Source organism: Sciurus carolinensis, chromosome 6 (genome assembly GCF_902686445.1).
Source record: "Sciurus carolinensis chromosome 6, mSciCar1.2, whole genome shotgun sequence".
In the NCBI taxonomy this organism is placed as follows: Eukaryota; Metazoa; Chordata; class Mammalia; order Rodentia; family Sciuridae; genus Sciurus; species Sciurus carolinensis.
The window spans coordinates 18,897,102-18,914,894 of NC_062218.1; the positions used below are offsets into that span (position 1 = coordinate 18,897,102).

The 17,793-nt window shown below is 33.5% G+C and overlaps 1 protein-coding gene across 1 annotated transcript in view; it reads right to left on the bottom strand.

Moving 5' to 3' along the window:
- Cdh12 (cadherin 12) overlaps nucleotides 1-17,793 on the bottom strand; it is a 272,648-nt gene that overhangs the window by 59,247 nt on the left and 195,608 nt on the right. Inside the window, exon 5 of the mRNA XM_047555876.1 lies at nucleotides 251-438. Coding sequence (XP_047411832.1) covers nucleotides 251-438 — 188 coding nt within the window. The remainder of the gene's footprint in view (nucleotides 1-250; nucleotides 439-17,793) is intronic.

The window sequence follows — 17,793 nt, forward strand, 5'->3', positions numbered from 1 at the left end:
AATGCAAAAAAATTACATAATCAAACTATTAGGCCTCATTATATCATGAAATAAACACTATTCATGAACATGAAATTCATATTTGTTAAATAACACAGAATAACAGTGTCCATGGGAGTGAATATTTCATAGTTATCAAATTTATTGTTTATTTAAAATATTATTAATTGAAGGAAAATTAAAATTACTTATACCCTTCCATTTTAATTAATTATTAAGTAGTAAACTGTCAAAACCTTTGTTTATATACCTTTTTCAGTTTTATAACTCCTTCTTGTGTATCCTCATCTGTGACGATGTCAAACAAATTTCCTCCATCTCCAGGAACAATATTATACTCAATTTCTGCATTTTGTCCAAAATCAGGATCTACAGCTCTTATTCTTCCAATAGCAGAGCCAACAGGAGAAGATTCAGGAACTTTCAGATGGAAGATACCTGATAAAACATATGTAATTGGCATTGACAGTGAACTAATAAAGCAAAATCATCAGGTTTAAAAAATACAGACTGCAGAAAGTAAATCAAATTTGGAACATCATAGAGCAAAATGCAAAGACAATTTGCTATCGAGTTAGGATTATGACTATATGTAATATCTTCCTTTTCACTTCAGTGGTCCTGCTTTTGAATTTTAACTGGGTATTATAAATAATAGAGTGTTCTATATTAAAATTACCATGTGGAAATATTTTACATATGAATGATATTAATGTATACCTCAAATGTGAGGATGGGAGTCTTCATAATTGGAACCAAAATAATCAATATCAATAAAACAGAATATAAGATACAACACACAAATAAAAAGATAGAGATAATTAATAAATAGATGATAAATAGATAAAAGTTAGATGGATAGTTATTTATAGAAAATTGAGGCTCTGTATCCGAAAAGTAATCATTATGATTATGAATTGATCTTAAAATGAACTGAAATGATGAGTTGTGCACTTATAAAAATTCTAACTCTTGATGAATTTAAATAAAGCATATTGGAGACAAAAATTTCAGTTAATTTTAAATACATATTAACTTGGCCCACATTCAGATATTTTAACTAAGTACAAAAAGTTTGACCTCCCTATTTTTTTTCCTTTTTTGCATTAAAGGAAAAAATAAATGATCATTTTTACCACCAGGTGGAAAAATTACATTACTATGAAATAGATACTGAATCAAAAAAATGTAAAAAATAACTTATCTATGGAAAACATTCCAGGACTATGAAAAATAGTAATGTCCTACAAAAGCAATTTCACAATCAGTGGCAAAATTTGGTAATTTCATCAACCCTGGTAACAGTTAAGTCTTGCCATCAACCCTCCACCTCACAAATACTTATATTTTTTTCTGGTAAATTATGTTCAAATCTGCAATATTTACTGACATTCAAAGAGCATCACTTCAACAGAACAAAGTTTGTCTTAAGAGGACTAAATATCTACAAATCTATCTAACTTGTTTCTTTAATGTACAAACAGAAGGTATATTTTATAGTGGACTAAAATAATTATGTTTAAGTAATTAATTATTTAGTGTTACACATATGAGATGTCGTTCTAAAAGAATGTACTATACAGTTTAAAAAAAATAAGCAATACAAACAAAAGATACTAAAACTTCTCAGTGGCAACATTGGAGTATTAATATAGACTTTATGAAGGAATCCCAGGTAAGGAAAGTCATAGTAATTGATCAAAGTAGCCATTTCTCATAAACTAGTGTTATTTCATTAGGTTTCATTTGCCAAACAAGACAGTGGCTGTCAGATGTTCAAGGTTTACTAAATTTAAAACAGGGTTTAAAATGCAAGCCAATGAGGACAAATAAAATGAAAGTTTTAAAAGTTTCCCCATTGTCTCCAAGCAGGATAAAGAGGGACGGACGTTCAAGGGCAATCTGTCTTTTATTAAGTAGTGACAAGTATCTAGTAGAAATTAATGTGGTCATTTCACCTAGATTCTTCAGATCACAAATATTTCTCAATAGGTACATAATACCCAATCCTGTTGAGAGATTCCTGAGATTTTAGCAAGCCTGAGGATGCTTGAATTTGTATTTAATGTGGTAAGAAGGCAGGGGGTATGGTCAGTCAAGTTTTATTCAACTTCTCAGAGACAAATTCCAAAGAGAAAGGGCACAGAACAGATTATGTGAGATACTTTTCATTTCCATTTTCCACTTTTAATGTCCACTAAATGGAAATATGATTTATTAAAAAGTGAGTCTATAAACTCTGAATCTTTCTGTGTGATTGGGATAATGAGTCAGAAGAAACAATAAAAGCCTTGAATTGATAGTATGAATGGTCTCAGTCCAATCTCATGGCCCATCAGTAAGTATTAGAGTCTTGAATTTTTCCTGATAAGATAGAGAAATGGAAGTTTATGTTGAATGAGTATGATAAATCTCCCTGTATTAGAATATTTAGTTAGGAAATGTATTGCTAAAGATTACAAAGGAAAGGCTGAAAACTGATTTGAGAGAGATAGCATGCTGCTCTGTACAGGGGATTTCTATTAGGTTAAGGGTACCTCCCTAGGGACAGAAGGCAAGTGTTGATGAAATCCTTTTTTTTATAATTTTTTAAAATTATTTTTATTTAGATTTTAATTTTTACAGACTGCATTTTGATTCATTGTACACAAATAGGGTACATAATTTCATTTCTATGGTTGTACACAATGTAGATTCATACCATTCGTGTAATCATACATGTACATAGGGTAAGGATATCTGTCTCATTCCACCATTTTTCATAACCCTCTCCCTCCATTTTCTTCTATATATTCTATATTACCCCCAATATTCTCTCATTCCCCACCCCCACACCCATTATATATCATCCTCTACTTATCAGGGAAAACATTCGACCTTTGGTTTTTTGGACTTGGCTTATTTCACTTAGCATGATATTCTCCAATTCCATCCATTTATTTGCAAATGCCATAATATTATTCTTCTTTATGGCTGAATAGTATTCCATTATGTATCTATACCAGAGTTTCTTTATCCATTCATCTGTTGAAGGGCATCTAGGTTGGTCCCACAATCTAGCTATTGTGAACTGAGCTGCTATAAACATTGATGTGACTGTGTTACTGTAGTTTGCTGATATTAGGTCCTTTGAGTATAAACCGAGGAGTGGGATGACTGGGTCAAAAGGTGGGTCCATTCCAAGTTTTCTTAGGATTCTCAATACTGCTTTCCAAAGTGACTGCACCAATTTGCAACTCCACCAGCAATGTAAAAGTGTGCCTTTTCCCTCACATCCATCGGATGAAATCTTTAAGAAAAACAGGAGGGGCTGGGGTTGTGGCTCAGTGGTAAAGTCCTAGTACCTGTGAGGCATTGGATTCTATCCTCAGCACCACATGTACATAAATAAAAGTTATTGTGTCCATCTACAACTAAAAATTTATATATATATATAAGAAATGAAAAACAGGAGGATCTAAAGAGCAGAGGGTATTTCTGTAGACACTATCCAGTATGTTCAGTTATAGCAGCTTCAAGTTACACATGATTCCGTAAGGTAGCTTTTCATTTGAAAAGTATAGAAGCAAAAATAAATAAATTGAATAGGGAGAAAAACAATACAGTGCAGTGGCATCTCTACTGAATCATAGTTCATGAGTGTGGAAAGTTTAAACAGAACTGAGACCTTCCATTGTGAGAAAAATCTCTTTAAACTTTGAAGGATAGTCCTAAGGGCACCAACTAGTGAAGACTATAGATGAAATAACCTCCCTTCAAGACACTATGCTGAGATATGAATTTTATGCTGTATAAAAGAACTCTTTATGAGGACAATAATAATAAATGTGAAGATAGCTATCCTTTGTAGTACTCTATCAGTATAAGTTGTAAGTTATCTAAGCAGTTCTTTTTGAAAACTGTCATCTCAGAATATTCTCACAAATTTCATTAATATTTAATAGCATTGGAAAACTTGAGATAAATTCAGAGTTACATTGTCCATATTTGATTGCTGTAACAGCATTCCACTAACCTGTATCCCTTAAAATTAAGACATAATAGAAGTAAAGAAATGATTCACCACTTACATTTCTTCTGTGCTTTGAGGTTTTAGTGCATGCAAAACTCAAATACACAGAGCAGTGGATTTCCTGTTCTTTACATAACAGACATACATTTCAGTAAGGTGGGAGATGTACAAGTTCATTAAGACAAGCATTTCTCTGTAAAATACTGCAGCTGGTAATAGAGTCTACAGAGTACGGAAAAAGTCAGAGAAACTGTGCATTAGTCATGTCAGATTGTTTAGGTTGTCGGTTTGTTTTCAGTGACTTGACATTTTATCATTTCTAGAATCTCAACAGCAATAAAGCTGGGGTCATTCAGATTAATTCAGAACTCCGAAGTAATCTTCAACTGTGCCAAAGTCGAATCGTTTATGATGTACTATGAAATTACACTGCCACCATCTTCTAGCGTCCTACTTTTGATGCATATGAAACATCTTAATGGCACTACCTGTACAACACAGATTAAGAAATAAAGTGGGTGACAGAATTTGCCCATGAAGTTACTAAAATATATATTTACATATTCATCGACTGCACAAACTATGCTTTACAAAATCACCTTTTCCCTTGGAAAAGGAGAAATATACCAGGTAATGAATGAACTAAGGTGGAATTTTAATGATTGAATTCTTTAACTTCTTATAGGTAATATTCCTTAGTAATTCCAAAGGTTAAAAAAATAGCTGTTAGTCATAGGTTAAGTAGACATTCTCTGAGTAACTATATTATTTGAAGAACATATACTTTGATTTTTAGGTTTATATTGTGTGAGTGTAAGGAACATTCATTGCCACCTAATGACAAACAAAATGGAAACAAAATGTACTTTCCTTCAATTTTTCTCTTTGAGAAAATTCAGAAGCATTAATGAAAACATCAAAAGATATATATTTACTTAACAGAATATAAATACTGCTTTAATTTACTGAGAAAATAGATTATAATATATAACTATATTAAATGAATGGACAAATTATAAATATCATGAAAACCTTCAGCAATATGAAAATTTAAAAAGATGGAATATATTGTTATGAAATTACTTTCAAAATACATTTTACATTTAATGCATTAAATCTTCAGGTAACAAAAATTTGTATAAGAACTCAATGTTCAACAATTTATAAAGACATATATAACAGGTAACTAATGTGGACATAATTAGTACTCAAAAATACTAGAAGTTCACTGAAGGGAAGGGAGTGGGAATAGGAAAGATAATAGAATGAATTGGACATAAGTTTCCTATGTTCTTATATGAATACATGACCAGTGTAACTCAACATCATGTAAAACCCCCAAAATGAGAAGTTATACTCTATGTATGTATGATATGTCAAGATAAATTCTACCATCATGTATAACTAAAAAAAACAAATACAAAATTTTTTAAAATACTAGAATACTAGAAATATGGAAGGTTTAAGGATAATTTGATAAGAATTGTTAAACATTTCAAGAACCCAAAAACTTACCTCAAAAATGTATCTTTGAGTCCACCTAAATAATTAGACTACTTCTTAAAGAATTATGTTTACATTTAATACTCAGAATGTATATATGCATATGCATACACAATCACCAAACTGTAGATTCCGTAATGGAATTTAGACATAGAGTTGTTTAAATTATGATACTGCATGTTTTTTGCTTGAAATACCATTTAATTGTACCTAATTGCATATAATTTGATTTCTTAAGCAAATTTAATAGTATACAAATAATGTATTACATAAATAATGTATCAGAGGAAGCAAACAACAACATCTTTGTGAATAAAAAGGAACTCGTCTTGAAAATTGGAGAATTCAGGAATAACAATATACATTGATGGTCGAATTACATGTTATACCCTCTGTCTTCAAAATCTTAAAACATTTTTTTAGTTAAAGGAATAGAAACACTGTATACAAGAAAAGACCAATCTGGTGACAACATTAGATTCAAGCTGGACTTTGTTCAAGCACACTAAACATACTGTGAGTAGGACTTCAGGAATGACAAAAATATGCACTCGTACCCATTCTCAGAATGTCTATGAGATGAGTGACAATAATGTGAAGAGAGCTAGTATTTGTTCATCTCTACTAAGTATTCTAAAAGGCTCTTCTTGAAAATTGTCACAAATATGCTCACAAATTTATCATTACCTAAAGGCATTGAGAAACTTCTTTGAAAGATAAGTATTTTCCATAAATGATTGACTTAGTAACAGTGAAGACTGAACATATTTTTGAAAATGTCAAGTATTTGGCTCCCATAATATAGTAATATAGCTTTACTATATGAGTTAAATTATTTAAAATGTGATAGTAGAAAAAAAGGAAATTCAAAGAACTCAGAACAGGAGAGGAAAACAAAATAGGTGTAAAATATAATGGAAAACAACTTTAATATATCATAGTAAGTTAAAAACTTTTATATCTAATACAATCTCAATTCTTCAAAAATAAAGGAGAGAAGAATGTTTATAAAGGTTATAAATGTTCATTCTAAATTGTAAATGCACACACATTTACAATTAATTGCTGTCGCTGGCTCTTTGCGGTACCAAATCCGCAGATATTTGTCACCGCCTGGAGCAACAATTTGCGCGGGTCTTTACGGGTGGTGGACTGGAAACTGAGTTACTTCTATTTCTGAGCTACTTCCTTACTTGCTTGCTTGTTTATGGAGGATAAAGGAAATGAGGTTTACTTTCTTTGAGAGGAGAGAGAGAGAGAGGCTTTGCATAAGAGAGAAAGAGAGATTTTGCTTAAGAGAGAGAGAGACTACACTTTCAGAGATCTAAGTCTTCTTAGGCTTCTGCTGCTTCTTCTTAAAGGTGCGTCCTGCATCCTGTGAACTAAGGGTGCATCTACCTAAGGTGCTTTAGTGATGTGTCCCACGTACTGCGATCTGCCTATCTGCAATCTAAAGATGTGTTCTCAGTTCTCCGCTCTGTGATTTGCCTTCCGCCGCTGCCCCTACTTGCTGCTTCTATCTGCTTGCCGCTTCTTCTTCTTCCTTTCTGCTAATGGTTTCTCTGCTTCTTTCTGCTAGCTGCTGCTCTTTACCTTCTCCCTACTGCCCACTTACATTCCCTCCAAGAGGCAGAGGGCAGAGCCACGCCAGTTGAGATCAGGCGAGGAACCAGCTGTCCAATCAGGAGCAGGCACGAGCAGGAGCACTCAGGAACACCTGTGCCCGTGTACCGCAGATGTGATCAAAACAGCTTCTGACTGGCTGCCAGGCGCCATCTTGGTGAGTCCGCATGGCATAGCCCCCAACAAATTGCTATGTACATGATATCTAAAATTAATAGACTGAATTTTATGAATTCTTTGTAACTATAGTAATATTCCTTTTCTAAGAGCAATAAGAATCCATTCATCTAAAACTTCTAGTTCTCAGCAAATGAAAACAGTGCAAAAATATTGGGCCAGATGTGAATCATCTTTATATAGTAAATTAATTCCTAAGTGTGCCTTTAATCCAGGTAATTGATATTAGGCCCAACTACAAATTTTAGGAACTTTATCTACAGAATGACAAAGATAGTACAAGAATGAATGAACACAAGATTATACTCTATTTATGTATGATATATCAAAATGTATAAATGCATTCTATTGTGATGTACAACTAATTAGAACAAATAAAATAAAAAGAAATTAAAATAAGAATGAACAAATGGAATATTTACAGGTATTTTTTAGAATTCAAATCTCTATCTTTTGAACACTTATATAAAAGCATAAAAATTTTACATATTTATGGGTTTCCATCTTACCTTTCAAAACATGTATATATTTTGTAATGTTCAAATGAGTTTAAACATAGGTAGCAGTGCATTTGACAGTATTTATACTTTAGTGTCATTGCAGACTTTAATTAAAGAATCACAAAAATTAAACTAGACTGATGACTCCAAAGTTCTAAAGCAAATTCACAATTTTATTCCATGTGTGTGATATTTAGGCTGAGTCTGAGCTGAACCAACTTGATATTTCATCTGTGAGTTCAGCTAATAGGAAACAATCCACAGAATCATCAATCCATAGAATCAATCCACAGAAGCAACCACATGAAAAAGCTGATAGGCTCAGAATTTCCTGCCCTATAATTTTCTTTGTTCAGTTACTCCCACTGTGATCTATCAACTCTAATGTCCGAAGGACTACTGGTATATTAATCTCTATAGATTCCCATCTTTTCCCTGTCCTTTCCTTGTCCAACTGAAAAGCTCGATTTATCATTTCAATATAATATTAACCTGTGGCCTACATATATTTCCCATTCTCCCCCTTTGTTTTTAATAACAGGTGTTGAACCCAGGGATGCTTAAGAATTGAACCACATCCCCAGCCCTTTTTTAATATTTTATTTAGAGACAGGGTCCTACTGAGTTACTAAATTGCTGAGGCTGGATTTGAACATGTGATTCTTTGGCTTTAGCCTCCAAGCTGCTGGGATTACAGGAGCGAGCCGTCACACCTGGCTTCCCATATTCTTTTTTTTTTTTTTTTTTTTACTATATCTGACAAAGCCAACCCTTAATGGTGGTAATTATCCTTCTAAAGGGGAGCTGAGTAATACTAAGAAAAACCAAGAAAGACAGCTAGATATCAGTGTAAATTATGATCATTAACCCCACATTCACCTTCCTCATTGCCTGCAAAGCATGCATTCTATTTTCATTTCTATTTTAAACCAATCTATTCTCCACAAACTCAGCTTCTCTAAGTTCACTACTCCCTTTCCCAGTTGGAGACTCTCATTTTTATTTTGCAGAATAACCTTAAAATGATATGTAGGAGACTTTTCTGCTTCCAAACCTGCAAACCATCCCTCACTAATATTCATGCTATTGGAATAGGCACAGCATGTTCCTTTTTCTCCCTCTGCCTCTCTCCATTTCCTCAGTGAGTGTCTTCCCTTGAATGAAAACAATGTTGAGCCAGAATATCATCTGCAGTGGGAACTACGACTTAGTAGTCAGCTGTATGCTCCCCATTAACTCTCAGAGGTGTTCCCACCCAAGTGTAGGACGCAGCAAAGCTCGGGGTCTGGTGTGTCCTAGTTTGAAGGTGTAGTTTTGCTTCTCCAGGTCTGTTTTGTCTGAGTAGCAATGAATGAAGGGCTCTTGGAAGCACCTCCTCCTATATCCCCTAAAAGCATGGTATGGCCTCTACTCTGACAGAACACTGTCTAGCCTTGAGATTCCTCAGTGATTCACTCCACACAGATTCTCAATTAGAGGAAAATCTCCTGTGTAGGACTTAACATGATAATCAGTTGGTTTTCTCTTCTGCATATATATTCTTACCCTCCCTTTTGTTATCATGTAATTATTTTTCCAAACAGCTTTCCTAGGATACTTCCACATTCTTAAACATATGGCAGGGACCATCCCAAGAATTTGCTCCCTGTCTGGAAGATACAGCCGCCGTCATTATCAGTCCTGGTTGCATGAAATGCTCTTCTCCCCACAGCTGAGGGCAGGGAAAGGGCAACCACACCCCTTTCTTTGATTTTATGGGGACTGTTCATCACTCTCTCAAAGAATTCCTCTGCACAAATTTTTTTCTTTCACTCCCTGTACTCTATAAAAAGTGTTTTTAAATACCACAAAATAACTTGTTCTGATTAATGGCTCCAACAGTCTTAAATACATCCTGACATTTTCATTGTCAATTTTCCTGGGGCAATACTTTGCTGGGTGATACCCACTGTATCTCATCATCACGGTAAAAACTTCAATAATAACCTCTTGCTATATCTGTAATCATTCTGACCCCCCCTTTTTATCCAATTTCAAATGAGATACCCTCATCTCCACTTATACTATTAAATTCTAGCAATGTGTTTGTACAATATATCATAGTCTTTTTTCACTGTTAATATTCTTCTTAACTGACATATTCCCAAGAATACACAAAGTGTTTGTGTTTGATTAGTTTACAAAGTTTTTCCTTTGCTCTGAACTGAATCCAGGCACCTTTTTAATTATTTTCCTCTTTCTAACATAATTTCTCATCAATTGTCACTGTGGCCTACTCCTACCTAACAACCATGCCACAAGTAGACTTAGGCCCGTTTCTGAAGCCCCTGCTCTATAAAAATTTCCTCTGACATTGCCAGTTATTTCTGTCACTAAATCCTTGACAATTTTTCTGCAGCATTCAACCCTCTTGGTCATTCCCTCTTTTTCAAAGCACATTTCTCTTTAACATTTCTGACAGTCTACAGAGTTCTGGTCACTTCACAGCTGCCCCCTCCCCAACTCCCTTTGTTAGTGTCCTCAAGATGAGATAAGAATTTTGCAGCATGTTAGCTTCATATGGAAAGATTTGGAGAAAATGCTGCAGTCCAAGAATAACCCCAAGAAGTGTTAACTTAGTGATTCTGAGTTTAGACCTAACCTCCTATTCTACATGACAATCATCGTCAAGAACCATTATCTCCAGCTGTCCTCAGTTTTTTCTCTTCTAGTTAATTTCATCTATCCCCTTGATTTCATTTACTATCTTCCCACTAAAATTCTTTATATTTTTACTTCTATATACAACTGTTGAGTTTCATATTTGGCAAAACATTATTGTGTTCCAAAACTTCAAGACATCAATCTTGATATATTCAAAATGGAGACTAAAGGCTTGCAGTGGCCCCCGAAGATCTCTAATAGTCACTAATATTCACTGTCTCAGCAAGTAGTGTTACTATTCCTTCAGTTCCATAAACTAAAATTCTCCATTGATTCAAATAAAACTATCAATTTTTGTCCAATAAAATTGTGAACATCTATGTACATATCATTTTCACAGTGACCACAGCCTTCACCAGCAGACGTCCCCCACACATTTCTTCTCCGTATTACTGTCAATGTGTGTTAACTGAGCTTCCCATGTTACTTCCCTCTGCAGTACCTGCAATGTCACTCTCATGCTGTTCTGCAAGAAGAGACAGGGTCATGTCTATCACTCACGGGGAGAAAGCCCATTATTTTCTGTCACAGAGATGACTTGGAAGAAACATAGGAAGCTTTTAGAAAAGCCATGGATGTGAACAAAAAGGAAAGGAAGACATTTTCAAATAGATATTATTCTTCAAGGGAAGAGACAGTTTTAGGAAGCAATTCTAAAATGCTTTACATTTTGTAGGCACGTTTCTAAAAACCAATCCCATGACTAAATAATTGTATCATCACATTAGGACTACGATGTCTGTACTATTATAATTACCATTCTACCCTAGTAGGGTGCGACTACTAACATACTTATTGGAGTAGGGAGGGAAGGCAGGTATAAGCCCTGATTTTTAGTGTTTATCAACTTCTGTGGTATAAGAACTCCCACCATAGACAAGACAACAATGTGTCATTATCGAACACAGTCCTGGATGATGTGCACTAATAGCTCAGATAATCTGTTCAACCCAGCTACCAATCTAAAAATGAGAAAACACGTTCTCTAGGCCATGAGAGGAACCACTCAAGTGGCATCTCTGACCCATGGCATGATTCCTCATTTTGTTTGTTCAATTTGCCTCATTTTACTGCCTGAAATCAATCAAACTGAGGCAATATTTTGTTAGTAAGTAAGCTTTTAAAAATAAAAATAACTCTAAATTAAGAATTTCAGCTATATCGAAGCATGTGTATAAATTAAGAATTTCAGCTATATTGAAGCATGTGTATTTCAATAAGGTGTGAGGGTTAGGCATACTCGAGAAAGGTTTCTGTTTTCAAAGTTTAAAGAGCAGAGTCAATAAAAATATGGAAAAAATGAGCATTAGGAGATGTAATAAGATTCAACGAGGAGATGGGGCTCTAAAGATGAAAGGACTTTTCTTTCTGCACTTTTTCTATGCCTATAGTGCAAAAAAGACGGAAAACTTACTACATTTCTTTCTGGACTTCTGATTCTCCTTCCCTTTTTGTATAGTACCTACTATGCAAGTATAAATTCTTATGTTTAATACTACAGTGATACTAACTACATATTCAACAAGCACATATCTGTATTTTCCTGCTAATCTAATTGTGCTTCATGATATGTTGTTTTTTTTTTTTTTTTTCAGAAAAATACCTTGGAATTTCAACCACACATATTTTAAATGAGCTATAGAACACAGACCACTTACATTACTTAATGATTGTTAAAATAAAAACCTGTTGCACATTCTCCAAACTATTTATATTGAATACATTTGAGTTATATACCCACTTTTCCTGTTACATTGTAGTAAACATGATGTAGATCTTGGCAAGAATTCACAAACTTTCTAGTGCATCAATAACTTTCCATTTCTTCCATCTTACAGAGTGTATTTAGTGTTCCCTTAAATCCTCCATTAAATATGTAAACATTTCTTTCAGTTGCCTTATCTTCATAATTTCTGATTCATCAAACAAGATATGGCATATGAATAATTCTAAAGTATATGGCTCATAACTCTACCAAAATCTTCCACAAGGAATACACAGTTTCTTATGAATTAGAAAAATAATTGAGCACCTTAAAACTAGGATCCTATCTTGGTACCATGGCAAGTGCCTGTAATCCCAGCAGCTCAGGAGGCTGATGCAGGAGCCTCATAAGTTGAAATCCAGGCTCAGCAACTTAATGAGGCCTTAAGAAATTTAGCAAGATCCTGTCTCAAAATAAAAATAATAATTACAAAGGGCCAGGGATGTTGATCAGTGATTCAACTGACTTTATCTATTTATTCAAAGATTTAGGTTGTCATAAATTTACTTTTTTCTAAAATATTTTTTAGTTGTTGATGAACCTTTATTATATTTATTTATATGTGGTACCAAGAATCCAACCCAGTGCCATGCAAGTGGTCTAGAACTTAGCTACAACCCTAGTCCATAAATTTCCTTTTGAGACCATAGGAAGGAAGAGATGCAGTTTTGTAATGGTCTCTTCCATGTCATAATTTGGTTTCTTTTAGCCAAAATCAATTCCTTAACTGATAGTCCATTTACTGACTTTTTAATTTGATTTCTTAATGGTCCTGATACCATGATAAATCATGTGTGTACCCACTGGTTTTTCTTTTTTGCTATTGCCTGTGTTTGACTGTTGAGGACCCCAAAGCTTCACCTGTTTAGTTGCTAGTGCCTTAATGTTTCACTAGCCTATTACTCCAGATCTCTTCATGTACAAAATCTGTTCATCATTTTTTCTGGGAGTGACCCCAAGGCACTCTTTGATGATTTTTGATTTTCTTTCTTTGGATACTACCCTCCCTTCCTTCCTCCCTCTCTCCTTTCCTTCCTCCTTCCCTCCCTTCCTTCCTTCCTTCCTTCCTTCCTTCCTTTTCTGTCTTTTCACTTCCACTCTTTCACAGTTCTATGTATACAGCGCTTTAAATAGGATGTCATGCTTTGGAGTGGTGTAAATATATCAGTATAGCTTTGGTCTTCCACTGACTAACACTCATTATAAGAATCTTAATTCAGGAACCAATGTAGATGTTCCCATTGCTCTGTAATGATGTGGATTCCCATCCAGTGTATATATATATATATATTTCTGTTCATCTTTTCTATTTCATCTTTTTTTAAATTCCAAGTTGTGTAATTGTCAGTTCACTTAAAAATCTATACTTGGTGCTTGAGGGAAGAAATTTAAAATTTTATTTTTTTATGCAGGTTTAAATAAAAATGATATGTCTTTTTGGCACTTATTACACCTCAGTAAAAATGGAAATTTTAATTATTTTTCATTAAATGATGTATTTTATTTCATCTAATATTTGTTAATAAAATATATTTCTTATATACTGAAACTTTTGTTTCCATGTGTTTTACTATTGCCTATGTCTGTGTTGCTTTTATAAAAGAATAGTTTTGAAATCCAATTTCTTTGTCTGTTTAATTCCTAAGACAAATAATAAGGCAAAAATGAATAGGTAAATGTGAACCATATGGAATAAAAGGTAGCTTTTGGATTATTTCACAACTGTGGTTAAAGACTGGCACCAATGTCAGAAATTTATGTAGTAAAGACTTAATATGATTATACTTCATATTCTCATGCTTTCATTCTCCTTCCAAGATTTTTTGTACTTAAAGGTAAACAGAGCATGATTTCTTTAACTTGGTTATTTTTCCTCTTTGCATGAGAATTCATGTATCTCTTCTTTGCTTATGTATCTTAGAAATACTTCTTCGACTCTTGACTTCTGTTTTGAAAATCCTGTGTTTTCAATGCCCCTTAGCTTCCTCCCCTCCAGCTCATCATATTAACACAAAAGCCATCTTCCTGCTGAAGTCATTTCTTCATTGCTCTTCATCTTGCTTAACACACTCTTGAGTCCAGAAGATCCCCAAATCCTTTCTATTCTGTTACTGAAATGTGTCCAGGCTTTGCTTCGCATGTATCTCTTCCTAACAGTTGCTGTGGGCTTTCTCCATACTATTGGCTACTTTAGTCCTTTCCACATATCAAAGCTACTTATTTTAATTAATTAATTTTTAAATTTAATTTATTTATTTGTGTTTTATTTTTACAGACTGCATTTTGATGCATTGTACACAGATTGGGTACATATTTTCGTTTCTGTGGTTGTGCACAATGTAGATTCATACCATTCCTATACATAGGGTCATGATGTCTGTCTCATTCCACCATCTTTCATGCCCCTACCCCGTCCCCCTCTCATTTCCCTCTACATAATCTAAAGTTCCTCTAGTCTTCTCTTACCCCCCCACCTCTGTTATGTATCATCATCCACTTATCAGGGAAAATATTGGTTCTTTGGTTTTTTGGGATTGACTTATTTCACTTGGCATGATATTCTCCAATTCTATCCATTTATCTGCAAATGCCATAATATTATTCTTCTTTTGATCTCGCTCTCGGAGCTAGTTTTTCTAACAAAGCAGTACATGACATTGCCCTTCTGCAATAGTGTACACACATAAATATGTAGTGTCTATATTGTGGCATCGCAGCATTTTGTAGTCAACTTGCTGCATTCTAAAGGGTATTGATTATGCACGTTCTGAGGTGTTTTTTATTTTTATTTTTATATTTGGTGAGTAGACAGCTAGCTAACCCTTAGCCAGAATTTCCCGGCAAAATGGGAGGTGAGATGTAAAAAAATGCACTCAACAGGAACAAGGAATCATGTACAACCAAAAGAATGAGAAATTATACTCCATCTATATGTGATGTAACAAGGTGCATTCTACTGTCATATATAACTAAGTAGAACAAATAAAAAACAATAAATAAAAATTTTAAAAATGCATGAAAAAACAAAAAGAGTAACAAAGAAGCTTGTGAAAGGAACTGAATGATCCTTACCATATCCAGTTCTATTGTGGGTAGTACAGGGCCTTCTCTGCACTTGAAGGCCAGGGATATTATGTTTTCTCCTGGAATGTGATTTAGTTATTCTGAGACTATGTGTTTGTGTATGTATATATAACCACATAAATATCTTTGTGTGCGTGTTTATACTCATGAATTGACCACCTCACTTAATTGATTTTATTTCATAATACATACTTTAGATCAGCTTGTTAGATGGTTTTTTCATTTAAAATTGATGTAATGGAAATCATTAATATTTTTGTAGCTTACTTAGAAAAGGAGATCCTCTAGAGATATCCCTGGTTTCCATAGATGGGAGCCATATAACTCTCATGAAAAACATTTTTCAAAAAAATACTTTGTCTTCATAAGATTTCAGGTAGAGCTCTTTTTTTATGCATTGAATTATTTCCATTACTGAATCAGTATTATTGGTTTCATTTATGGACACTTTTCTGGGTTATTTGGGAGATCTTTTGAGATAAACATAGGCATCAAAAGCAAATTTCCATTCTAGAGAGAGAAATTTAAAAATGGAGTTCTTAGACAAATCTCTTTTACTTTTTAAATAATATAGCATTACAATTTCATTTCTGAAACTGAGACATTACAAGAGTTAAATGAGAAGGAACATTCAAATCACTTTTTGTGGTGTGGAATATAGTAATTTTATTAGTCAATACCGTAGTTGTCATCATTATCATCAGATTGAGAAAAGGTTCTAAAATCCCAGGGGCCATCAATTTTAAATCAACAGCAAAATGACAAACTATTTACATAAGTTTGCTACAAATACATTTGCCATTTATGTGTTCACATCTCCTTTTATAGAAGAAAATGGATGTAAATGAGGGCTTAATAAATCATATATGCATATAATTATGCACATTGCTGAAAAGCACTGTGATAAGTAAATTCTAAGAAATTATGTTGTGCATGTTTAAGCAATGGAAAAAGTATGTCAAGTTCATCTGAAGCAAGATTTTTGATCATAACTGCTTAATAATCATAAGCAAATACAGCTAGCTGTTGGGAATTCTCTTTTAAGTTATTTATGTATGAAATACATATTTTCTTGACATTAACATTCAAATAGATATCATTTCAGTTTATAATTTTATGTCACATTTGCTGTTTAATTGCTCCATGTGAGAAATGTTTCTGCTAAATGAGCACTGGTCTCTAAAGAAATGTTTTTTCTGTGTATAAATGTGTTCTGTCTTTTCCTCTGAAGAATGTAATTCAAAATGATGTTATATTAAAGAGGGTTTGACACAAAGACGTGTAACACTTCAGCAGGGGGACTAAATTTTTATTCATGCAGAACATGAAAAGCTTCTTTCAAATATTTCAAAAATATCTACCATTTATTAAAATGTCAGACTGTGGTTCATATGTTCCTGTAAAACAATCATAAAATAATTTGATCACAGTGATCTGCTAGGTAATTTTCTATTGCCCTTTCATTTTCTTGTTTATGAGTATAGGCATTTTAATATATGTCATGATTATTCTGAAGATGTGTTCAAAACAATATTGTTTTAGAGTGGCGTAAAAAGAAAATAATAGTTTTTTATTTTAAAATGTTGAAATTAGAAGGATTTTGCACTTCACATTTAAAAAACTTGTAACTTAAATTCATTGATAATAACTGAATATTTTTCTCTTTAAGCTTCCAACTTAAAGGGCAAATTTCACTAATACTGTGAAAAGTAAAATAAGACAGTGATCATGAACTTTCTCAAACAGCTTAAAATGCTTTAACAGTTCCAATGCTGTGTTCTCTCAAATACTTTTCCTTTTTATTTACCCGTAAAAGCAAAAAATTGAAATTTGAGTAAATACCCAACAAGCCTATTGCTTTATCTAGATTATCTTGCCCCTAGATAAGATCTTAAAGTTATTTTCCTTTTTCAGTGGGATCTAAAACACAGTGTTTGTTTCCTAAGCATATGTAGCTTCTCTTCAATTGAGACTTCATCATTTCACTGTGCCTGGGTCTATTATCCCTGCCCAAACTTCTACAAAATACTCTTCACCCATACCCACTAGGATGACATCTTTCCACTGGTAGTGATTTTGTATTTCTGACCTGGAAACCCCAGTGTCACTCATGCATTTTCCTAGGAATGCATTTGCTACACTATAGAGTCAATATGCTTTATACACATACAACCTGAATCTGTACACACGTTCATAATTCTACATTGTACAAGCAAACAGAATAATCTCCCAATCTATCCTGCTCAATAATCTATCACTGCTTGCCCCACTTAAGGCAGACATATAAAAAGAAAAAGAAAGGAATTAATAAGTAAAGAAAGAACTAAAGGAGAAAAGAAAAGAAAAATACTGAAAACTTTAGAGCTAGAATCATATTCTTTGGTAAGATCTTATGACAGAGAATCTAAGTATTTGTTTCTAATTTT